Raw genomic sequence first — 27,384 nt, 5'->3', positions numbered from 1 at the left:
TTGTAGGACGGATGTGACGTCATCAGAAACCCGTCTATTCGAGGAAATACGGTATGTTTTTTTTTTTTTTTTTAATTTCGGCAATCTTCACATAAAACAAAGAACAACAACAAAAAGAAAAAAAACAAAAACACTCATTTGAGCAATGATTGAGCCGAAAGGGTGTAGGTTGAAGCAACGCTTATATAAACCTACTCCATCACAACAAGAACAAGGTTCAAAATATATAAAATCTAAAACATGCTTCACTTATATTACTTTTTTTTTTAAACAATATATAAGCAACATATATGTAGCACACGTCTCATATACACAGTTTAACATTTAAATCAAACATATACATTTGTACACTTATATATATATATATAAATATTATATATACACAATTTATTTAAATTCCATATAAAGTGGTGATATATACATTTTAATATAACCTATATGTATAATTATGAAATCATAGATTGTATTTATATACATATTATATATTATTGTCTTTCTAAAACAATGTTTGCTCTTCTTTCTTATATTTACTAATGATAAATGAATATCTTTTGTTTAAGGTGCATCGCCGGTATATATCATACCATGCATACCGTGACCCCAAAAGGGACAAGCGGTAGAAAATTGATGGATAATTTCACATTTTTTCGTCTTATTTTTACCTTGCAAATGTCCCACAATAACAAAAGCCTTACTGCGCCATAAAGCAGACTCTGGCGACATCTGCAGGTCAACTGACGTATGACAACTAATTATTCGTAAATGTAATTAAACACAGGACTAAAAAAATGTTTTAAATTATTTCTCAACACACAAAGGATGAAATGTAAGATTTCACATTGTATATTCACATTTTAAAATTGTATTTAAAGTTTAGCGCATTTTAGTACCGAAGAATGTGAAAGGTTTTGCTCGTTGAGGGGCGGGGCTTCTAGTTGACGCGGCGTTGCCAAACGGAGGAAAAGACTCGTCTCGGTACGATAATGTAACAAATGACTGTAATACTGCGATTAATAATTTTTAAAAAAAGGATATCCTACAATAATTTGACACGTCAATATATGAATGTAAGCAAACCGGTCACATATTTCACAATGCCTGATTATGCGCCTCCTTACAACCAAATGGGGAGGACAGCTTTTTTCCAACAAGGCTTATTTATAAAACTACTTCGTAAGCTCTTACATACACGAGTTAAGTTTTTTTTTTTACGCTACCAAAAATGACGTCCAATTGGAAATGTACGACATTTTACCTCAAAAATACGAGAGGTTTGTGATTCCGGTACAAACAGTTTGTCGTTTCCCACATGGCAACGCTGGCGTGACGTCACACAAAGGGCGTCAGCTCGTAGGGCGTTGTTGAGATTCACCGCCAAATTCAAACCAGCGCTGACACCGAAAGAGGACTTTCTTCGTCTCACACGAGTGTCTCTTCTTTTTAGGTAAGTCTGACATTATTATACTTTATATTATTCTACTTTCTATCGTGTTGCGTAGAGAACTCGAACTGTTAGCCATCTCATAAGAAGCTAATGGTGCGTTCACGGTCGTAGTAGTTTGAAAATCCCTTGTTCCACCCGCGACCTCCACCCTTTGTTTGTATTAATTGTTGTTTTTATTCCTGCCCAAAGGCGATAGTCTGATTAACAGTGTTGTTTTAGGCGCATAACATGACAATAGTAAATCATCTTTAACGACAATACTTGGTTTTCCTTTTTTTTGTGAACGTATCATTTGTCATCGTTTGTTTTTTCTAGTTGTCCAAATTGCTATTACTAATCTTTTATAATGAACATTGTACATGTCACGTGACTCGTATTTGCAGTTGTATATAAATATTAAACGCTTACTGAAAGCCACTACTACTGACTACGCAGTAAGATAGGATTTCATCATTGATATATAAACTAACATTGAAACACATGCCAATACGGCCAGTTTAGTTTACCAAATATCATGCTAAAACGTCGCGGTATGATGACGCGTGCGTGACGTCACGCATTGTAGAGGACATTTTGTTCCAGCACCGTTCACATCTATAAGTTGTCTCTTTTCATCGCTTAATTCCACAGTATTATGGACATCTGTGTTGCTGAATCTTTTGCAATGTGTTCAATGAACAATGGAGACGTCAAAGAAGAAAGCTGTAGGTGGGAAGCATTGTATTGCGGCTGCCTTTAGCAACACAAACACAGCCGGTGTTTCATTGTTTACATTCCCGAAAGATGACGGTGAAGCTTTACTATGGAACAGAGCGGTCGAGCGAACACGGTTGGATTGTGTATTATGTGTATTATGAAGCGATCATTTCGAAAGATCGTGTTTCGAAGAGGGTCCCTTGCGAAGGGCAGAGATGGGCATCAGCACCACCCGTCGACTGGTGCTAAAGAAAGGTGCGGGGCCGACCTTCAGGTACGACCACATAATCTAACTAAAACACTAGTAACACGATAAGGGATTTTCCAGAATTATCCTAGTATATTTGTCTAATAACATTCAAATCCAGGCTCGGGATCTTTCTGTGTGGAGTTTGCATGTTCTCCCCGCGAATGCGTGGGTTCCCTCCGGGTACTCCGGCTTCCTCCCACTTCCAAAGACATGCACCTGGGGATAGGTTGATTGGCAACACTAAAATTGGCCCTAGTGTGTGAATGTGAGTGTGAATGTTGTCTGTCTATCTGTGTTGGCCCTGCGATGAGGTGGCGACTTGTCCAGGGTGTACCCCGCCTTCCGCCCGATTGTAGCTGAAATAGGCGCCAGCGCCCCCCGCGACCCCAAAAGGGAATAAGCGGTAGGAAAATGGATGGATGGATGGAACATTCAAACCCAGGCTCGGGATCTTTCTGTGTGGAGTTTGCATGTTCTCTCCATGAATGCGTGGGTTCCCTCCGGGTACTCCGGCTTCCTCCCACTTCCAAAGACATGCACCTGGGGATAGGTTGATTGGCAACACTAAAATTGGCCCTAGTGTTTGAATGTGAGTAACATCTGAACAGGCAATTTCTGAGGTAACAGCAGAAACATTTTTTTTATATCAGGGATCTTATGTTTAAAAAAGCTATATTATAGGTAGTGGGCTGTTTTAGGGAATTTTTGATCAAATTATCCGTAGTAGCAATATTAATAATGTTGTGTTTATTCTGCGTAGTGCACTTAAAATAATTATGACCATATCTAGGAATTGATATAATGGGAATTTTCCGATTGTTTGCTTGGTGCTTTGATAAACTGAAGGCATCATATACATGGTACTATATTGTGATGTTATGAGCCAGGGAAATAAAAGAACTACCCTACCCAGCATGCAACAGGAGTGAGGAGCATGTATAGGTTGTGTCGCCATGACGGCATCTTGTATGGTGTGATATGCACGCTCTGAAAGCAAACGTTAAGAAGTCAGCCAACACTCCTGGTTTGCATTATTCATAAATAGACAGACAACACATATACTCCGCTGCTTCACAGGCCGCTGGATGTAGCCGGCAAAGTATTCCCATGCTAGCTAGCCGCTCTAGCAAGCACGCCTCATTCAGTCCAAAACGGCCCGATCTATCCACATCCAGAATTGTCTGGCGGTCGTAAGTGATCCCGGAGTGACCACGCTGTAAGCCAGCCAGGACATTTGCAGAATTGTCCGGTATTTTTGCCAAATGTTGCATCTCGATTACTGTAACGTATTATTTTCGGGTCTCCCCATGTCTAGCATTAAAAGATTACAGTTGGTACAAAATGCGGCTGCTAGACTTTTGACAAGAACAAGAAAGTTTGATCACATTACGCCTGTACTGTATATACCTTTATATACATATATACATACATATATACCTATACTGTATATACCTTTATATACATATATACATACATATATACCTATACTGTATATACCTTTATATACATATATACATACATATATACCTATACTGGCTCACCTGCACTGGCTTCTTGTGCACTTAAGATGTGACTTTAAGGTTTTACTACTTACGTATAAAATACTACACGGTCTAGCTCCATCCTATCTTGCCGATTGTATTGTACCATATGTCCCGGCAAGAAATCTGCGTTCAAAGGACTCCGGCTTATTAGTGATTCCCAAAGCCCAAAAAAGTCTGCGGGCTATAGAGCGTTTTCCGTTCGGGCTCCAGTACTCTGGAATGCCCTCCCGGTAACAGTTCGCGATGCCACCTCAGTAGAAGCATTTAAGTCTCACCTTAAAACTCATTTGTATACTCTAGCCTTTAAATAGACTCCCTTTTTGGACCAGTTGATCTGCCGTTTCTTTTCTTTTTCTTCTATGTCCCACTCTCCCGTGTGGAGGGGGTCCGGTCCGATCCGGTGGCCATGTACTGCTCGTCTGTGTATCGGCTGGGGACATCTCTGCGCTGCTGGTCCGCCTACGCTTGGGATGGTTTCCTGCTGGCTCCGCTGTGAACGGGACTCTCGCTGCTGTGTCTTGGATCCTCTTTGGACTGGACTCTCGCGACTGTGTTGTATCCATTGTGGATTGAACTTTCACAGTATCATGTTAGACCCGCTCGACATCCATTGCTTTCCTCCTCTCCAAGGTTCTCATAGTCATCATTGTCACCGACGTCCCACTGGGTGTGAGTTTTCCTTGCCCTTATGTGGGCCTACCGAGGATGTCGTGGTGGTTTGTGCAGCCCCTTGAGACACTCGTGATTTAGGGCTATATAAGTAAACATTGATTGATTGATTGATCTTTACCAACAGCCCCTCGACGCCATCTTGTTAAGAAAAGGCGTTAACAAAATAAAAGCATGTAAACAACATACGCAAATGTGCGATAAAATAATTGTCGGCGTTAATAGATTGATGAGTTAACTCATAATTAACGCACTAATTTGCCCACCCCTAATTTTTTTATTTAACCTTGTCTGTCAGTCCGAATGGCATCCTCAGTGATGGACGGAGTGGGCCGAGCCGTGGTCGGAGTCTGGCGGGCGCACACGTCCCTGGACGAGTCCGACGGCGCGGAGAGTTCTCCCGAGGCGCCCGACCGCTTCCGCAAACAGCGATCCTCGTCCTCTCTTAATTCCCTGCGCATGTCCCTGCGGAAGCGCCGCCCGCTGTGCGCCGTCCAGGCCGGGTCTCTCCCGGAGACCAACGTGGGGCCGGCGAAGGAGCAGCCGAAGACCAGCGCGGTCCAGAAGCTCAGTCGCAGTGCTCGGAACTCCTTCACCGGAGTGTATCAGGTAGACACGCCCTCATAGTCCAGCTGAGTCGGCAAGAATGACGTGGTCCTGTCCGTCTCCAGAGGCTGCAGAGGACCAGGGAGTTCTCCCGTGAGGAGTGTCTGGTGGCTACCCCGGGTCGCATCTGCGAAGAGGAAGAGAACACGTCCTCGCCCAGACGGACCCCGAGGCGCACCCCCAAGTCGGCGACCACACCAGCCCGCACCCCGGGCTCCAGAGGCAGGAGGACTCCTGAGGCCGGCGTGCGCGGGGTCAAGCACGGAGCAGGCAGGAGGCAGTTGGTTCGGATGGCGGCGCTGCGTAGCCCCTTTGCGTCCCCCAACACGCAGAACCAGAGACTGTAAGTCAGCCATGTCGCTCACACTTGCCGAATTCTGGTCTGACGTTTTCTCTCTGCTGTGACAGGAAGTTCGACCGAGACCTGGAGTCGGTGTCGAGCGGACTCCGCAGGCTGAAGCATCTCTCCCGGGCCTTCGATGACCTCATCGGGCGGGACGAGAAGTAAGGCCTCTTGTTTTCATGGTCGGGTTCGCGGAAGTTAGATCTGGAGAATCCAGACCTCAGACCAACACTTTACAAAAATCACTTTGATTTTGCTTCATCCTGCAAACTAGCCAACAGGGCTGACAACTGTATCACCATACAAGTCTTTGGCATCGGCCGATATCGATAATACTGATATTTTTAATGATCTAGGAAGAAAAGAAAACTATATTACATCTTATTTCAAATGTAACTTCCTCTGATTGGAATCCCTCAGCTATCAAGGCAGAAAGGAAATGTCAACACAAGCATGGAAAACAATGCAATACTAATAATAATAGATTTTATTTGTAAAAAAAAAGCACTTTACATTAAAGGGGAACATTATCACAATTTCAAAAGGGTTAAAAACAACAAAAATCAGTTCCCAGTGGCTTATTGTATTTTTTGAAATTTTTTTTAAAATTTTACCAGTGAGAGTTGGACTCCGCCAAGGCTGCCCTTTGTCACCCATTCTGTTCATAACTTTTACGGACAGAATTTCTAGGCGCAGTCAAGGCGTTGAGGGGTTCCGGTTTGGTGACCGCAGGATTAGGTCTCTGCTTTTTGCAGATGATGTGGTCCTGATGGCTTCATCTGACCGGTATCTTCAGCTCTTACTGGATCGGTTCGTAGCCGAGTGTGAAGCGGCCGGAATGAGAATCAGCACCTCCAAGTCCGAGTCCATGGTTCTCGCCCGGAAAAGGGTGGAGTGCCATCTCCGGGTTGGGGAGGAGACCCTGCCCCAAGTGGAGGAGTTCAAGTACCTAGGAGTCTTGTTCACGAGCGAGGGAAGAGTGGATTGTGAGATCGACAGGCGGATCGGTGCGGCGTCTTCAGTAATGCGGACGTTGTACCGATCCGTTGTGGTGAAGAAGGAGCTGAGCCGGAAGGCAAAGCTCTCAATTTACCGGTCGATCTACGTTCCCATCCTCACCTATGGTCATGAGCTTTGGGTCATGACCGAAAGGATAAGATCACGGGTACAAGCGGCCCAAATGAGTTTCCAGGTCTCTCCCTTAGAGATAGGGTGAGAAGCTCTGCCATCCGGGAGGAACTCAAAGTAAAGCCACTGCTCCTCCACATCGAGAGGAGCCAGATGAGGTGGTTCGGGCATCTGGTCAGGATGCCACCCGAACGCCTCCCTAGGGAGGTGTTTAGGGCACGTCCAACCGGTAGGAGGCCACGGGGAAGACCCAGGACACGTTGGGAAGACTATGTCTCCCGGCTGGCCTGGGAACGCCTCGGGATCCCCCGGGAAGAGCTGGACGAAGTGGCTGGGGAGAGGGAAGTCTGGGTTTCCCTGCTTAGGTTGTTGCCCCCGCGACCCGACCTCGGATAAGCGGAAGAAGATGTATGGATGGAAATTGGACCGGTCCCAGAATATCCCTAAATAAAGCTTTAAAGTGCCTTATTCTCGCTATCTTCGAAACCACTATCCATTTCCCTGTGACATCATACAGTGCTGCCAATACAAACAACATGGCGGTTACCACAGCAAGATATAGCGACATTAGCTCGGATTCAGACTCGGATTTCAGCGGTTTAAGCGATTCAACAGATTACGCATGTATTGAAACAGATGGTCGGAGTATGGAGGCAGATAGCGAAGAAGAAATTGAAGCTATTGAGGCGAATAGCTATTGATGCTATTCGGCCATAGCGTGGGTGTACCTAATGAAGTGGCCCATAGCATGGCTGCCTTATTAGCATCGCCGGTAAAATGTGCGGACCAAACGATCAGGACTTTTGCATCTTGTGACACTGGAGCAACTTAAATCCGTCGATTGGTAAGTGTTTGTTTCGCATTAAATGTGGGTGTCTAGTTTCAAATGTACATACAGCTAGCGTAAATAGCATGTTAGCATCGATTAGCGTAGCATGCTAGCGTCGATTAGCTGGCAGTCATGCCGTGACCAAATATGTCTGATTAGCACATAAGTCAACAACATCAACAAAACTCACCTTTGTGATTTAGTTGACTTAATGGTTGCAAATGCATCTGCAGGTTATCCATACATCTCTGTGCCATGTCTGTCTTAGCATCGCCGGTCAAATGTGGAGACACTTTGGTACATTCAATGGGGGTCTGGCGGCAGATTTCTTGCCAGTGGTGCAACTTGAATCCTCCCTGTTAGTGTTGTTACACCCTCCGACAACACACCCACCAGGCATGATGTCTCCAAGGTTCCAAAAATTAGTCGAAAAAACAGAAAATAACAGAGCTGAGACCCGGTGTTTGTAATGGGAAAGTGAATACGTTACCTCGGTGACGTCACGTTCTGACGTCATCGCTAAAAGAGCGATAAACAGAAAGGCGTTTAATTTGCCAAAATTCACCCATTTAGAGTTCGGAAATCGGTTAAAAAAATACATGGTCTTTTTTCTGCAACATCAAGGTATATATCGACACTTGCCTAGGTCTGCTGATAATGTTCCCCTTTAAACAAAAAACCTCAAAGTGCTACAGTGTTTTAAAAAAAATAATGGAAATATAATCAAAATAAAAACTAGAACGGCCTAATATCTAGAACTAAATAAATAAAATGATGAATGGGTTGTACTTCTATAGCGCTTTTTTACCTTCAAGGTACTCAAAGCGCTTTGACACTACTTCCACATTTACCCATTCTCACACACTGATGGAGGGAGCTGCCATGCAAGGCGCCAACCAGCACCCATCAGGAGCAAGGGTGAAGTGTCTTGCTCAAGGACACAACGGACGTGACGAGGTTGGTACTAGGTGGGGATTGAACCAGGGACCCTCGGGTTGCGCACGGCCATTCTCCCACTGCGCCACGCCTACCCTAGTATGCATATATCTACAAATAGGCTTTTTAAAAAATAAGGGTTTTTAAGCCTTTTTTAAAAGCATCCACAGTCTGTGGTGCCCTCAGGTGGTCAGGGAGAGTGTTCCACAGACTGGGAGCGGCGGAGCAGAAAGTTCGGTCTCACATAGTTCGTAGCTTTGTCCTTGGAGGTTGGAGGAGGTTAGCCGGTTTGGAGTGGAGGATTTGGGGGTGAGTAGTTCTTTGAGGTAGAGGAGACAAAGTAGTTGAATCAGAATAAACACTTCATAAAATATTTAAAAAAGAAGGAATAATTAAGAAATGCTTCATAAAGTGTTATAAAATAGTGCAAAGTGTGAAAATGTTACTTCTTCTGATTATAATCCCTCAGCTATCAAGGCAGAAAGGAAAAATGTCAACAAAGTAGTCTAATCAGAAGAAACACTCAATAATAATACCGTATTTTTCGGACTATACATCACAGTTTTTTTTCATAGTTTGGCTGGGGGTGCGACTTATACTCCGGAGCGACTTACGTGTGAAATTATTAACACATTACCGTAAAATATCAAATAATATTATATCGAATTTGCGGAAGAGACGAAGAAAATGTCATGGGATGCTAACTGCTATATGCTACTGCCGCAGCTATTACAATGGATCATTTCAACGTTGGCGGTAACTTATAAAAACTGAGAAGGGATGAACAAAAATGGTGTTGAAAAGGAAATTGTGTACTGCAGATTACAAGCTGGACGTAGTGAAATATGCAGCAGAAAAGGACAAGAGGAAGCGGCAGAGTTGTTTAGAAGCGACATCGAGGAAGAAGATTTCATGGGATTTATGGATTAGGAGTGAGAGATAGTTTGGTAAACTTATAGCATGTTTTATATGTTATAGCTATTTGAATGATTTATGGATTAGGAGTGAGAGATAGTTTGGTAAATTTATAGCATGTTCTATATGTTATAGTTATTTGAATGATTTATGGATTAGGAGTGAGAGATAGTTTGGTAAACTTATAGCATGTTTTATATGTTATAGTTATTTGAATGATTTATGGATTAGGAGTGAGAGATAGTTTGGTAAAAGTATAGCATGTTTTATATGTTATAGTTATTTGAATGATTTATGGATTAGGAGTGAGAGATAGTTTGGTAAATTTATAGCATGTTTTATATGTTATAGTTATTTGAATGATTTATGGATTAGGAGTGAGAGATAGTTTGGTAAACTTATAGCATGTTTTATATGTTATAGTTATTTGAATGATTTATGGATTAGGAGTGAGAGATTGTTTGGTAAACTTATAGCATGTTTTATATGTTATAGTTATTTGAATGATTTATGGATTAGGAGTGAGAGATAGTTTGGTAAAAGTATAGCATGTTCTATATGTTATAGTTATTTGAATGACTCTTAGCATAATATGTTAGGTTAACATAGCAGTTGCTTATTTATGCCTCATATAACTTACACTTATTCAGTCTGTTGTTCACTATTCTTTATTTATTTTAAATTGCCTTTCAAATGTCTATTCTTGGTCTTGGATTTTATCAAATAAATTTCCCCCCAAAATGCGACTTATACTCCAGTGCAGGGATGACTGCATCTGGCTCTCGGATAAATCTGAGCTGACATTGCTTAACACGATCAGTAATGAATAATTCCACTTGTAATCACAGGGTTCAAAATAATGTTCAAAATATAAAATATAATCCATCCATCCGTTTTCTACCGCACCTGTTCAAGAAGTTGCGTTAATGGTAAGAAGTTATTTATTTATTATTGGTTAGTGTGGGGCTTGCCCTCCTGGGGGTTCTTCAGACCCCCAAGCACCGACATGAGAGCCCGTTTCAGGGTTACAATATTGTTTTATTTTTCAATAAGTCTCTCAGTTGTTTTCCAGCAATTGTATTTCCAGCCCCAACCTCATCTCTCCTCCTGGCTGCTGCTTATTACAGAGCGACAGGTGATTAGATAACAAGGCCCAGGTGGGCCGTCTACGCACCTGTCGCTGCAGGCCCGCTGGCCACGCCCCCTCCACAGTTAGCTTCCGAATAACAATGTTATTACAAAGAATAAGAGACCTATTATACTCTAGAAGTGTTGGTCTTACTTAAAAATGCACACATTTAGTTGTGTTCAGTGTTAAAAAAAATATTATATGGCTCTTACGGAAATATATTTTAAAATTTTTGGCTCTCTTAGCCAAAAAGGTTCCCGACCTCTGCTCTAGTGCGACTTATATATGTTTTTTTTTTCTTCTTTATTATGCATTTTTGGCCGGTGCGACTTCCATCCATCCATTTTGTACCGCTTATTCACTTTTGGGGTTGTGGGGGGGCGCTGGTGCCTATCTCAGCTACAATCGGGCGGAAGGCGGGGTACACCCTGGACAAGTCGCCACCTCATCGCAGGGCCAACACAGATAGACAGACAACATTCACACACTAGGGATCATTTAGTGTTGCCAATCAACCTATCCCCAGGTGCATGTCTTTGGAAGTGGGAGGAAGCCGGAGTACCCGAAGGGAACCCACGCAGTCACGGGGAGAACATGCAAACTCCACACAGAAACATCCCGAGCCCGGGATTGAACCCAGGACTACTCGGGACCTTCGTATTGTGAGGCAGACGCACTAACCCCTCTGCCACCGTGAAGCCGGAGCGATTTATAATCCGAAAAATAGGGTATATGTTTTTGTTTTATAACCATCAATCCAATCCATCTAATTTCTACCGCTTGTCCCTTTTGGGGTCATTATTTTATGTTTTCGTTTTTTCAGAATTTGTCATTTATGACTGGATTCAGAATAAAATTACTAGTCATGAATTTGTATTTTATGACTAGATTCAGAATAAAAGGGCTTCACGGTGGCAGAGGGGTTAGTGCGTCTGACTCACATTACGAAGTTCCTGCAGTCCTTGGTTCAAATCCAGGCTCGGGATCTTTCTGTGTGGAGTTTGCATGTTCTCCCCGTGAGTGCGTGGGTTCCCTCCGGGTACTCCGGCTTCCTCCCACTTCCAAAGACATGCACCTGGGGATAGGCCCCTCCCACCTCCAAAGACATGCACCTGGGGATAGGTTGATTGGCAACACTAAATTGGCCCTAGTGTGTGAGTGTTGTCTGTCTATCTGTGTTGGCCCTGCGATGAGGTGGCGACTTGTCCAGGGTGTACCCCGCCTTCCGCCCGATTGTAGCTGAGATAGGTGCCAGCGCCCCCCGCGACCCCGAAAGGGAATAAGCGGTAGAAAATGGATAGATGGATGTGAGTGTGAATGATGTCTATCTGTGATGGCCCTGCGATGAGATGGTGACTTGTCCAGGGTGTATGCCGCCTTCTGCCCGATTGTAGCTGAGATAGGCGCCAGCACCCCCCGCGACCCCAAAAGGGAATAAGCGGTAGAAATGGATGGATTCAGAATAAAAATCGCAATTCAAATTTGGACCGCTTTTTATTTTTTATTTTTATTTTTGTGTGTGTATGTGTGTGTGTGTGTGTGTGTGTGTGTGTGTGTCCTCCTCCCCACTACTACATTCTACAGAAAAATGCTGAAAGGCCTACTGAAATGAGATGTTCTTATTTAAACGGGGACAGCAGGTCCATTCTATGTGTCATACTTCATCATTCTGCGATATTGCCATATTTTTGCTGAAAGGATTTAGTAGAGAACATCCACGATAAAGTTTGCAACTTTTGGTCGCTAATAAAATAACCTTGCCTGTACCGGAAGTAGCAGACGATGTGCGCGTGGCGTCACGGGTTGTGGAGCTCCTCACATCTGAACATTGTTTACAATCATGGTCTCAAGCAGCAAGAGCGATTCGGACGGAGAAATCGACAATTTCCCCATTCATTTGAACGAGGATGAAAGATTTGGTGGATGAGGAAATTTAGAGTGAGGGGGAAAAAAAAAAAGGTGATTGCAGTGGGAGCGATTCAGATGTTATTAGACACATTTACGAGGGATAATTTGGCGTGGCGCAGTGGGAGAGTGGCTGTGCGCAACCCGAGGGTCCCTGGTTCAAATCCCACCTAGTACCAACCTCGTCACGTCCGTTGTGTCCTGAGCAAGACACTTCACCCTTGCTCCTGATGGGTGCTTGTTGGCGCCTTGCATGGCAGCTCCCTCCATCAGTGTGTGAATGTGTGTGTGAATGGGTAAATGTGGGAGTAATGTCAAAGCGCTTTGAGTAACTTGAAGGTAGAAAAGCGCTATACAAGTACAACCCATTTATTTATTTATTTAATTCTGGAAAATCCCTTATCTGCTTATTGTGTTACTGGTGTTTTAGTGAGAATAAATAGTACCTGAAAGTCAGAGGGGTGTGGCCACGGGTGTGTTGTCCGCGAGTGTCTCTGAGGGAAGTCACACAGCTGCAGCAGGACGGAAGTTCCGCTGATGTCTCCTGTAAGGGCTGACTTATTACCACAATTTTCTCACCGAAAACTGCCGGTTGACATGTGGTCGGGATCCATGTTCGCTTGACCGCTCTGATCCATAGTAAAGCTTCAACTTCGGGAATGTAAACAAGGAAACACCGGCTGTGTTTGTGTGGCTAAAGGCTAAAAGCTTCCCACCTACGTCGTTCTTCTTTGACGTCTCCATTATTAATTGAACAAATTGGAAATTATTCTGCAACACAGATGTCCAGAATACTGTGGAATTATGCGATTAAAGCAGACTACTTATAGCTGGGATGGGGCTGGAAAATAATGTCCGCTACAACCCGAGACGTCACGCGCACGCGTCATACCGTGATGTTTTCAACACGACACTTCGTGGGAAATTTAAAATCGCAATTTAGTAAACTAAAGCGGCCGTATTGTCATGTGTTGCAATGTTAATATTTCATCATTGATATATAAACTATCAGTGGTCGCTAGTAGTGGCTTTCAGTAGGACTTTTAACATTTGTTTTGGAACATTTTAAAGTCTTACAATTTTCTATTCAACCAAGGTTTCCTTAAAAGGCGCACGGAACGCCTTAAACAAATAGTAACGTCAAAAAAGGTCCTAATGTTTTTGTTTATTTTTTACAATGGTGTAAGAAGTAAGATTGCCCAAAAAATGTGTTTAATAGTTTTATTACACTGAGATGACAGTTGAAAATGTTCAAATGATACTTAATAGCATAGTTTAAAATTGATTAGGCACAGTTTGACCACAGAACAGACCAGGTTTTATCTCTGGGGATTAATGTCAATCAATCAATCAATCAATGTTTATTTATATAGCCCCAAATCACAAATGTCTCAAAGGACTGCACAAACCATTACGACTACAACATCCTCGGAAGAACCCACAAAAGGGCAAGGAAAACTCACACCCAGTGGGCAGGGAGAATTCACATCCAGTGGGACGCCAGTGACAATGCTGACTATGAGAAACCTTGGAGAGGACCTCAGATGTGGGCAACCCCCCCCCCTCTATTTTAGCGATATTACGGAGATGAAAGAAGGCCGTTTTAGTAACGCTTTTAATGTGTGACTCAAAGAAGAGAGTTGGGTCGAAGATAATACCCAGATTTTTTACAGAGTCACCTTGTTTTATTATTTGGTTGTCAAATGTTAAAGTTGTATTATTAAATAGAGGTCGGTGTCTAGCAGGACCGATAATCAGCATTTTTGTTTTTTTGGCATTAAGTTGCAAAAAGTTAGCGGACATCCATTGTTTAATTTCATTAAGACACGCTTCCAACTGACTACAGTCCGGCGTGTTGGTCAGCTTTAGGGACATGTAGAGTTGGGTGTCATCAGCATAACAGTGAAAGCTAATACCGTATTTGCGTATGACGTGAGTGAACAGTGTTTGACGTGTACTATACAACTGTGAATGAAGCCTGTGTCTGAGTTCCGTCGAGCCGTTGGTCCGGCCCGCTCCTCCCAAACCCCGGGACGTCCCTCGCCCCTCCCCCGCACATTCTTCCCGCCTCACTTTCAAACGGCGGATAAGAATGCAACCACGGGGAGACAGCATGTGGAGGGACAGGGCGGAGGTCGGGCCCAAGAATGTGTTTTGAGAGCGCCGGAATGTTCTCGGGTCGTTTCCTGCCATTGGAATCAGACGCAAGGCCTCAACTTTGGTGACATTGAGGCCCCGTTTATATTAAGTCGGAGAAGGTTATCCCGTGTAAATCACAACTAACCTTATCCGTAACGGTACACAAAAATTTCGGTTCGGTACGTACCTCGGTTTAGAGGTCACGGTTCGGTTCATTTTCGGTACAGTAAGAAATCAACAAAATATACATTTTTTGGTTATTAATTTACCAACTGTGTAAACAATGGCTTTATCCTTTTAACATTGGGAACACTATAATAAATCTGCCTACGTTAATCCACATTAAACTGCCTCAAGTTGTTGCTTTGATAAAATAAAATGAAAAAACCTTTCTTCTACATATAAAAAAAAGTGCAACATTACACAGTTTCCATTGAAACTGTTTAAAGTCAACTCATCATGCTTAGTTTATTACAGCATTTGGGAAGCCTGTAGTTGACTTGTATTATGTAGACCAGGGGTGCCCATTACGTCGATGGCGAGCTACCAGTCGACCGCGGGGGGTGTGTCAGTCCATCTCCAGCCAGGCTTTTTAAAAAAAATAGACCTAAAAATGAGTGATCATCAATCTTCACCAAGACGTCACTTAAATGACATTCACGGTACCGGAGGGTCTTGTGAGATGACGCTGGCTGCTGCAAGATCATTATTATGAAAATATGACCGAGAGGAAGGCCAGAAACACTTTTTATTTCAACAGACTCTCGCGCCGTACCTTCCGTCAAAACTCTAAAGGCCGACTGCACATTTCCTATCTTCACAATAAAAGCGCTGCTTCATGCTGCCTGCGCTAACTAAATACAGAGTCTCGGAAAACTGGCGTGCACAAGCGATCCCTCAGAAAGCTGGCGTGCACATCACTTGTGCACGCCATCTTTCCGAGACTCTTATTTTGTTAGCGCAGGCAGCATGAAGCAGGGCTTTTATTGTGAAGATATGAAATGTGCGGTCGGCCTTTAGAGTTTTGACGGAAGGGACGGCGCGAAAGTCTGTTGAAATAAAAAGTGTTTCTCGCCTTCCTCTCTGTCATTTTTTCATAATAATGAACTGGCAGCAGCCAGCGTCATCTCACAAGACCCTCGGGTGCCGTGAATGTCAATCAAGCAAGCTACGGAATTTGCCGCCAATGTTTTTCTTGTAAAGTGTATGGAAGCTGGATGAATTAGATGCCAAAAAGCAACCACTTTCATGTGGTATTGTACAGAAAGGACCACTTTTTTTCTCCTCCATTTGAAAATGTGGGCGTTATCATCATTACTGTCTGATTCCAATCAATGCAAGTCATCAGAATCAGGTAATACACCAACTTATATTCTTGTCTTGGTGAAAGAAAGACATCTATATGTGTTACACATGCTTGTATTATCATTAAACACATTTAACTTGTTTACAAAAATGTCTCTTTCATAAATAAATAAATATAAATGATATATATAAATGAGGTAGATCCCCTCGAGTTGGTCAATTAAAAAGTAGCTCGCCTGCAGAAAAAGTGTGGGCACCCCTGATGTAGATCATCCATCCATCTTCTTCCGCTTATCCGAGGTCGGGTCGCGGGTGCAACAGCCCAAGCAGGGAAACCCAGACTTCCCTCTCCCCAGCCACTTCGTCTAGCTCTTCCCGGGGGATCCCGAGGCGTTCCCAGGCCAGCCGGGAGACATAGTCTTCCCAACGTGTCCTGGGTCTTCCTACCGGTTGGACGTGCCCTAAACACCTCCCTAGGGAGGCGTTCGGGTGGCATCCTGACCAGATGCCCGAACCACCTCATCTGGCTCCTCTCCATGTGGAGGAGCAGCGGCTTTACTTTGAGTTCCTCCCGGATGGCAGAGCTTCTCACCCTATCTCTAAGGGAGAGACCCAAACTCATTTGGGCCGCTTGTACCCGTGATCTTATCCTTTCGGTCATGACCCAAAGCTCATGACCATAGGTGAGGATGGGAACGTAGATTGACCGGTAAATTGAGAGCTATACCTTCCGGCTCAGCTCCTTCTTAACCACAACGGATCGGTACAACGTCCGCATTACTGAAGACGCCGCACCGATCCGCCTGTCGATCTCTCGATCCACTCGTGAACAAGACTCCTAGGTACTTGAACTCCTCCACTTGCGGCAGGGTCTCCTCCCCAACCCGGAGATGGCATTCCACCCTTTTCCGGGCGAGAACCATGGACTCGGACTTGGAGGTGCTGATTCTCATTCCGGTCGCTTCACACTCGGCTGCGAACCGATCCGGTGAGAGCTGAAGATCCCGGTCAGATGAAGCCATCAGGACCACATCATCTGCAAAAAGCAGAGACCTAATCCTGCGGTCACCAAACCGGAACCCCTCAACGCCTTGACTGCGCCTAGAAATTCTGTCTATAAAAGTTATGAACAGAATCGGTGACTATGTAGATGTTGTATTTCTATCAACATGTGATAGCAGGGACCCTGCTATTCAAAACTAGGCTGCTAGATTACTAATGATTCATGTAACTACAGCTGAAAAATAGTACAATTGCAATAGGAGAGACTATTCATTGACTATTCATCAATGAAATAACAGACAGACAGACCCTAAAACACGCACGCACACACACATAAAAATGAGCTAACGTTAAGCTAAAAGCTAATTAGCCTTCATCTCAAGCCTATACTGTGAGCCAGCTGAGCTGCAGTTTAAGTTTCTAGAAGGTCAACGGGCTCATAGTGATGTTCGTAATAGTTGTGACTGGCAAGTGTTTAGTATAATTTGGGTAGAGTCCGCTCCTCCCCTGCTAGACAAATATCTGCTCGACGCTAAAGCATCGACTACGTCGCTCTGAAGTCTGAATACGCACTGCTGATTGGCTTTGTATGTAACCAATCAGATGGTTGTGTGGGCGGGACAATGAGGCAGAAAGCAGAGCAGCTTGTGAAGACTTCTGCTTCCGAACTTGTTAGGTACGCCCGCGTGCCGAACCGAAACCCCCGTACCGAAACGGTTCGATACAAATACACCTGTAATGGGGGGCCCTATTGTAGTGGATCTCACCTGAGACATCATAAATTCATCAAATCTTTACTAAACAATGTGATAAAGAACAGTGGTTTTTATCCTTCTTTGTGGGGACATTGTTGATGTTCGGATGTACACTGTGGGCGCCGTCTCTGCTGCACAGTAAGTCTTTGCTGTCGTCCAGCATTCTGTTTTTGTTTACTTTGTAGCCAGTTCAGTTTTGGTTTCGTTCTGCATAGCCGTCCCTAAGCGCCATTGCCTTTTCCTAGGAGGACTCACCTTTTGGTTAAAGCATGAGACACCTTTTTACCTGCACACTGCCTCCCGCAGTTTCCGACATCGACAAAGGAATTAGCTACCGGCTGCCACCTACTGATATGGAAGAGTATGACACGGTTACTCTGCCGGGTTCCAGACAGAACCGACACTCAACAACAACAACGCATCATTTGCAGACTATTAGTACTGGTTTGCAAAACATATTTTTTGCAAACTGTATCTCACGGCACACTAGTGGTTGAAAGACTTAGCGTAGACATAGCCTAAAAGTGTCTCATTTCAAGGTGTGCTTTCCTCCTACAACAGGAACTTCCACTATTCCCAGGTAACGGAGTAGCGGGAGAAGGTAAATACGGACGGACTAACCACCTTACTAAAAGTTGTGCATGCGACTGAGATGCATGTCAACAACACCCGTCTCTCTTCCTGTCACTGCACTTGCTTGGCTTCACTTTTAATCGTCGGTCAGAACAGCAAGCTACTTGTGGCGGAGAAAAATACGACTTAATTTAATTGGCATTATTAGTCACGGTTTGAACATTTCTTGTCACGGTTATTGTGACCAAAATGATCACGGTTATTATCATCATTATCACGGTAATTGTAAATGTGCTGAAAACTTTCAAAACTACTGATACTGAAATCTTTTAACCAAGTTTTATTTAAAAAAAAACACAAAGAGCGTATTCAAAAAATGTATGTATGTACCTTAAGTAGGAAGATGAACATGCATTGTACATAAAGTAGTATGGCAGAAATTAAATAATACTATGAATAAATGTCAACATTTTGCGAGATTGCACCTGATGGACATAAGACGTAGTTTAGCCAACAATAATAAACAGGAGTGTTACCTCTCACATCTAATACACAATCTTTGGACTGGACTGCAATGGACTGGACTCTAACGCTATTATGTCAGATCCACTATGGACTGGACTCTCACTATTATGTTAGATCCACTATGGACTGGACTCTCACTATTATGTTTGATCCACTATGGACTAGACTCTCAATATGTCAGATCCACTATGGACTAGACTCTCAATATTATGTTAGACCCACTATGGACTGGACTCTCACAATTATGTTAAAGCCACTATGGACTGGACTCTCACACTATTATGTTAGATCCACTATGGACTGGACTCTCACTATTATGTTGGATCCACTATGGACTGGACTCTCACTATTATGTTAGATCCACTATGGACTGGACTCTCACACTATTATGTTAGATCCACTATGGACTGGACTCTCACTATTATGTTAGATCCACTATGGACTGGACTCTCACTATCAAGTTAGATCCACTATGGACTGGACTCTCACTATTATGTTAGATCCACTATGGACTGGACTCTCACTATTATGTTAGATCCACTATGGACTGGACTCTCACTATTATGTTAGATCCACTATGGACTGGACTCTCACTATTATGTTAGATCCACTATGGACTAGACTCTCAATATTATGTCAGATCCACTATGGACTAGACTCTCAATATTATGTTAGATCCACTATGGACTGGACTCTCACAATTATGTTAAAGCCACTATGGACTGGACTCTCACACTATTATGTTAGATCCACTATGGACTGGACTCTCACTATTATGTTGGATCCACTATGGACTGGACTCTCACTATTATGTTAGATCCACTATGGACTGGACTCTCACACTATTATGTTAGATCCACTATGGACTGGACTCTCACTATTATGTTAGATCCACTATGGACTGGACTCTCACTATTATGTTAGATCCACTATGGGCTGGACTCTCACTATCAAGTTAGATCCACTATGGACTGGACTCTCACTATTATGTTAGATCCACTATGGACTGGACTCTCACTATTATGTTAGATCCACTATGGACTGGACTCTCACACTATTATGTTAGATCCACTATGGACTGGACTCTCACTATTATTTTAGATCCACTATGGACTGGACTCTCACTATTATGTTAGATCCACCATGGACTGGACTCTCACTATTATGTTAGATCCACTATGGACTGGACTCTCACTATCAAGTTAGATCCACTATGGACTGGACTCTCACTATTATGTTGGATCCACTATGGACTGGACTCTCACTATTATGTTAGATCCACTATGGACTGGACTCTCACACTATTATGTTAGATCCACTATGGACTGGACTCTCACTATTATGTTAGATCCACTATGGACTGGACTCTCACTATTATGTTAGATCCACTATGGACTGGACTCTCACTATCAAGTTAGATCCACTATGGACTGGACTCTCACTATTATGTTAGATCCACTATGGACTGGACTCTCACTATCAAGTTAGATCCACTATGGACTGGACTCTCACTATTATGTTGGATCCACTATGGACTGGACTCTCACTATTATGTTAGATCCACTATGGACTGGACTCTCACTATTATGTTAGATCCATTATGGACTGGACTCTCACTATTATGTTAGATCCACTATGGACTGGACTCTCACTATTATGTCAGATCCACTGTAGACTGGACTATCACAATATTATGTTAGATCCACTATGGACTGGACTATCACAATATTATGTTAGATCCACTATGGACTGGACTCTCACTATTATGTTAAAGCCACTATGGACTGGACTCTCACTATTATGTTAGATCCACTATGGACTGGACTCTCACTATTATGTTAGATCCACTATGGACTGGACTCTCACTATTATGTTAGATCCACTATGGACTGGACTCTCACTATCAAGTTAGATCCACTATGGACTGGACTCACACTATTATGTTAGATCCACTATGGACTGGACTCTCACTATCAAGTTAGATCCACTATGGACTGGACTCTCACTATTATGTTAGACCCACTATGGACTGGACTCTCACTGTTATGTTAGATCCACTGTGGACTGGACTCTCACTGTTATGTTAGATCGACTATGGACTGGACTCTTACTATTATGTTAGATCCACTATGGACTGGACTCTCACTATAATGTTAGATCCACTATGGACTGGACTCTCACTATTATGTTAAAGCCACTATGGACTGGACTCTCACTATTATGTCAGATCCACTATGGACTGGACTCTTACTATTATGTTAGATCCACTGTGGACTGGACTCTCACTGTTATGTTAGATCGACTATGGACTGGACTCTCCTTATTATGTTAGATCCACTATGGACTGGACTCTCACTATTATGTTAGATCCACTATGGACTGGACTCTCACTATTATGTTAGATCCACTATGGACTGGACTCTCCTTATTATGTTAGATCCACTATGGACTGGACTCTCACTGTTATGTTAGATCCACTGTGGACTGGACTCTCACAATTTTTTGTTAGATCCACTATAGACTGGACTCTCACGCTATTATGTCAGATCCACTATGGACTAAACTCGCAATATTATGTTAGATCCACTATGGACTGGACTCTCACTATTATGTCAGATCCACTATGGACTGGACTCTCACTATTATGTTAGATCCACTATGGACTGGACTCTCACTATTATGTTAGATCCACTATGGACTGGACTCTCACTATTATGTTAGATCCACTATGGACTGGACTCTCACTATTATGTTAGATCCACTATGGACTGGACTCACTATTATGTTAGATCCACTATGGACTGGACTCACTATTATGTTAGATCCACTATGGACTGGACTCTCACTATTATGTTGGATCCACTATGGACTGGACTCTCACTATTATGTTAGATCCACTATGGACTGGTCTCTCACTATTATGTTAGATCCACTATGGACTGGTCTCTCACTATTATGTTAGATCCACTATGGACTGGTCTCTCACTATTATGTTAGATCCACTATGGACTGGACTCTCACTATTATGTTGGATCCACTATGGACTGGACTCTCACTATTATGTTAGATCCACTATGGACTGGACTCACTATTATGTTAGATCCACTATGGACTGGACTCTCACTATTATGTTAGATCCACTATGGACTGGACTCTCACTATTATGTTAGATCCACTATGGACTGGACTCTCACTATTATGTTAGATCCACTATGGACTGGACTCTCACTATTATGTTAGATCCACTATGGACTGGACTCTCACTATTATGTTAGATCCACTATGTTTCAAAGTCCGTTTTAAAGGACGTCTATGTATGATCGACCTGGCATCAATGCATTCTGCCTGCTTAGGTAAAAACAAACGTACATACAGTTACTAATACAAAAACATTCTAATGAAATTCATAATTAAAAATAACAATGCATATGTTTCCTGAAGAAGAAAAAAAGGCAGATTAAATTTAAGTGTAAAGGAAAATCCAGCTTTACCACTTTAGTCGTAATGTTTGCACTGGAGAAACTTCTGTTTGGTATTGTCATTACTGCCACAAGTGGTGGAAAAGTATATTACAACCACCCCTGTTTCATATTGTCATTACTGCCACAAGTGGTGGAAAAGTATATTACAACCACCCCTGTTTCATACTGTCATTACTGCCACAAGTGGTGGAAAAGTGTATTACAACCACCCGTGTTTCATATTGTCATTACTGCCACAAGTGGTGGAAAAGTGTATTACAACCACCCGTGTTTCATATTGTCATTACTGCCACAAGTGGTGGAAAAGTGTATTACAACCACCCCTGTTTCATATTGTCATTACTGCCACAAGTGGTGGAAAAGTGTATTACAACCACCCCTGTTTCATATTGTCATTACTGCCACAAGTGGTGGAAAAGTATATTACAACCACCCCTGTTTCATACTGTCATTACTGCCACAAGTGGTGGAAAAGTATATTACAACCACCCCTGTTTCATACTGTCATTACTGCCACAAGTGGTGGAAAAGTATATTACAACCACCCCTGTTTAATATTGTCATTACTGCCACAAGTGGTGGAAAAGTATATTACAACCACCCCTGTTTCATACTGTCATTACTGCCACAAGTGGTGGAAAAGTGTATTACAACCACCCCTGTTTCATACTGTAATTACTGCCACAAGTGGTGGAAAAGTGTATTACAACCGAGTACCCACAGCTGAAAAACTTTTTTTTTTTTTTTTTTTGTCCGATCCCTATGGTTGAAAAAACACTAAATCTTAGCGGCCGTACTTTGCCCAGATCTGATCTTAACTAGGGATGCACCGAAATGAAAATTTGTGGCCGAAGCCGAATAAAATTTAAACGCTTGGCCGAATACCGAATAATGAATGCAGTTTTTCACAATTTTTTTTAATATTGCATAAATAGCCTAGAATAAATATTTAGACATGTTTTTCAAATAAAGTATTTTTTTATTGAATATTGACATTTTTTTAATATTCCAGTAGTCTTTGCTTTTCAAAAAAAAGCACAAAGTTTTTAATTTATATTAGGCCTTCAAACAAAACATGCATTCCAAAAAAAAAATAAAGTGCATTAAAGTGGATAAACCCACAACAAATGAATTATTGTCCTTTTGGCAAAAGTCTGCTTAGCCACAGTAGATATGCTAATAATGTAAACAGAAGGCTCAAGTAAATCTCAATAAGTGTGTGCTTGTAACCTCATACACTTATACAGGTACACAACATAACCCAACGCCACCGCGTCACAAAATTGCGTCACACGCCACTATTTGGCCTTGTTTTTAACTCATTCCACCGAAGGCCGAATGTGGCTTTTTTCGCCATATTCGGACGAATATATTCGGTTACCGATTAATCGGTGCATCCCTAATCTTAACCCTTCTGTGTCGTTTTGAAGTAACATGACCATTTTGTATTCATTTCCTTTTGGTGGGGTTTGCCGTGTGGCGTTACCAGGACGCCGCCGCACGCTTACAGGTGGTCCCGGGCGCAGTAGCTACTAACCCCGTGTTGTCCCCCGCAGGACCGAAACACGGCAGGAGTGCGGCAGCGCGGTGATGAGGAAGTTGGACCCGTGCGGGAAACTCAGCCGCTCCAATCTGAGCCGCCGAGCCTCCCAACGCCTCGGCGGGTGGGCCGACGTGACCGTGAGCGCCGTACGTAAATGAGCGTGTTTGTAGCCTAACGTTCTTATTTAGCCAAATGAAGACCTTGCCTTGTTTAGATGTAAAAACAAAAAACTGGGACCTCGTTACATGTTACATGGTAGCAGCTTTTGTTTGTCTGTATGTTATCGTGGTTTACTCTCCTCAGTGTAGCTAGCAAAAGGTCTACATGTTTTGTTATTGTCCTGGCTGCTACAACCAAATGTACTCAACGTTTCTCTACACCAGGGGGTGTCCAAACTACGGCCCGCAAGACGCTATGAGTCTACTAAACAATTCTACCCACAGGGAGGTTGAACTTATTATCTTAGTCCGACAATTTTGATGATAATGTGCAGCCTTTTAGTGGACAATTCAGGTTAATGACCTTGAATTATGCGCAGGATGCACAGCATTCACTTATATGACCTAATGCAAACAACCTTCCCTAGTCATGGTGCAACAAATAAATATCCGACTATCATTAAAATGTCAACACACGTAACACAACCTGCTCACTGAACTTTGTGGATATTGTAGATAAAACGTCCGCGCACCATTGGGAGAAAAAAAAATCTAATTTACACCGATTTAAATCCATTACAAAGCATGATGGGAAAAATACAAATATACTCCGTGCTTTTCTTTGTTTGGAGCATTTTAGTTGCTTGGTATTTGTGATTGATGACAAAACTTTAAGGAGGTTGTCACGGTAGTAAACAAGTTAGAAGTCGAACATTCACATACATTTAATACCCAATGATATTATTTATATATCCATTATTTTAATATAATATGGACACACGTGTGTATTTATATATATATGTATGTGTATTTATTTATGTATTAATGTGTATATGTATGTATATATGTATATGTGTGTGTGTGTGTGTATATATATATATATATATATATATATATATATATACACACATACATACATGTATATGTTTGTTTGTATATGTATGTATGAATGTGTATATATATATATATGTATGTATAGATATACATATATACACGTATGTATGTACATATATATACATACACATATGTATGTATATATACATACATGTACATATGTATGTATATATATGTTTCTATGTATGTATGTATATATATATATATGTGTGTATGTATTTGTGTGTGTATGTATGTGTGTATATATGCATATATATATATATATATATATATATATATATATATGTATCTATATATGTATGGATATATGTGTGTGTGTGTATATGTATGTTTGTATATATATATATACATGTGTGTATATATGTATGTGTATATATACATATATATGTATATATATACTGTGTGTAAATGTGTGTGTATATGTATGTATGTATGTATATCTATATATGTATATATATGTGTGTGTATATATATGTATGTATATATATGTATGTATATATATGTGTATGTATATATATATATATATATATATATATATATATATATATATATATATATATATATATATATACCCAAGTTTTTCAGCCTAGAACTCCCCCTATTCAAAAAGTTTGGACATCCCCGATCGACACATTAATCCAGCTAACAACTAATTTTTTTATTTGGTCTCTGGGATCCGCACCAAAACTGTTTAACACTAACATTTACAGGGATGTATATTCCTCTGTGTATGCAATAATATGTTTTTTACTTGTCTATCGTGTGTTTACTATATAAATGTGCCTTTTTTTTATTTTTATATACTTCTTCTAAGTCCTGCATTTATCTGAGGCTGATGTGGGAACCTAAAATGTGACGGTTTGGGTGATTTATGTTCTCATGCAACGTGAAACCAGATGTATTCATCCAAATCCGGCTCATCAAAGTGACTGTGAGTTGAGTTTAAAACTTGGTTTTAGCACCAGAAAACTCTTTTATTGTGGAAGATATGTACAGTATTGTGTTTCTGAATATATGACAACTATTTAGTGAGTTATATGCTATGTATACATCCATTGACCACCCTTTGTTTGACAAAAAAAGGGGAAATGTGAAATAAACCTGATTTTTAAAGTATATCGACTCTGTTTTGATCATTTATCCATAACTAGTAGGCATGTATAAATAAACGGTGTAAGGATCAACTGCGGTCGGTCCACGCATGCGCGACGGCATCGTCTCTTCCTAGATTTGCCATGTTTTACGACGGAGTTTCTGCTACGTCATCTGTCGTATTTAAATATTTTGGATAAAAACATCAGCTTGCCTTGGAGTAAAATTAAACAAAATTATATAAATAAATGTGCAAAAGGATAAATTTAAAAATAATTAGTGGCTAATCGCTACATTTTAAACCACTGATACGTTTCTGTAGTTGCAATAAGTGACGCACGAGGGCGCCAATGCGTACTTTATATTTTTTTTAATTCTATTTTTTTTTTTAAACGACATACTGTGACTCAAGTCTGTATCTGGTGTGGCAAAAACTAAACTTTTGATGTAATTAAAGTAATAACACTAGATTGCTTTATTTGCCATTTGAGGCTGCTGAGTACATCGTTCAGTTTTCTTTACGGTTTTTAAAGGTAAATACTCTTAAGTACCATTCAAGTATTCACGTTTTTATTATGTCCCTATTTTTATTGCAGTAGTAGCTATACCTTTCATATCCATAAATATGATTTATGGATATTAATATTTATTTGTTAGTGTATTTTTGTCTCTATTGTTGAAATGCTTTTGTGCTCAAATATTTTTAGGCACTGTCATAAATAGTGACGCCACTGTCAAAGCATGGGAATATGGCGCCACCTTATGGAAATCTATGCTTCAAATTTAAAATATTGTGAACCTCTATAAATATTCACACACACGCATATATATATATATTATATATATATATATGTATGTATGTAAATGGGTTGTAGTTGTATAGCGCTTTTCTACATTCAAGGTAATCAAAGCGCTTTGACACTACTTCCACATTCACCCATTCACACACTGATGGAGGGAGCTGCCATGCAAGGCGCTAACCAGCACCCATCAGGAGCAAGGGTGAAGTTCTTGCTCAAGGACACAACGGACGTGACGAGGCTGGTACTAGGTGGGGATTGAACCAGGGACCCTCGGGTTGTGCACGGCCATTCTCCCACTGCGCCACGCTGTATATATATATATATATATATATATATATTTATGTATACATGCATATATATACATATACTGTATGTATGTATGGATATCCCAGTAAAAGTTTGAGATGCCACCTCAGTAGAAGCATTTAAGTCTCACCTTAAAACTCATTTGTATACTCTAGCCTTTTAAATAGACTCCCTTTTTAGACCAGTTGATCTGCCGTTTCTTTTCTTTTTCTCCTATGTCCCACTCTCCCTTGTGGAGGGGGTCCGGTCCGATCCGGTGGCCATGTACTGCTTGCCTGTGTATCGGCTGGGGACATCTCTGCGCTGCTGATCCGCCTCCGCTTGGGATGGTTTCCTGCTGGCTCTGCTGTGAACGGGACTCCCGCTGCTGTGTTGGATCCGCTTTGGACTGGACTCTCACGACTGTGTTGGAT

At 41.8% G+C, this 27,384-nt stretch overlaps 1 protein-coding gene across 2 annotated transcripts; it reads left to right on the top strand.

The window, feature by feature from the left end:
* The first annotated feature begins 609 nt into the window (after positions 1-609).
* LOC133552093 (uncharacterized) lies at positions 610-24,739 on the top strand. Of its 2 annotated transcripts, XM_061899417.1 has the most exons (6): positions 610-1,444; positions 4,902-5,212; positions 5,275-5,552; positions 5,618-5,713; positions 18,157-18,196; positions 23,732-23,869. In XM_061899417.1, exons 2-5 carry the CDS (start codon positions 4,907-4,909, stop codon positions 18,185-18,187), a joined length of 711 nt encoding a protein of 236 aa, XP_061755401.1. In that variant the 5' UTR covers positions 610-1,444; positions 4,902-4,906; the 3' UTR covers positions 18,188-18,196; positions 23,732-23,869. The 2 variants fall into 2 exon arrangements, with proteins under 2 accessions (XP_061755401.1, XP_061755400.1); XM_061899416.1 differs by lacking the exon at positions 18,157-18,196 and having other exon boundaries at positions 23,732-24,739.
* The last annotated feature ends 2,645 nt before the right edge of the window (positions 24,740-27,384 follow it).

Source organism: Nerophis ophidion, linkage group LG04 (genome assembly GCF_033978795.1).
Source record: "Nerophis ophidion isolate RoL-2023_Sa linkage group LG04, RoL_Noph_v1.0, whole genome shotgun sequence".
Classification (NCBI taxonomy): domain Eukaryota; kingdom Metazoa; phylum Chordata; class Actinopteri; order Syngnathiformes; family Syngnathidae; genus Nerophis; species Nerophis ophidion.
The sequence above is the reverse complement of the archived record's forward strand: the minus strand, read 5'-3'. Positions and strand labels throughout refer to the sequence as shown.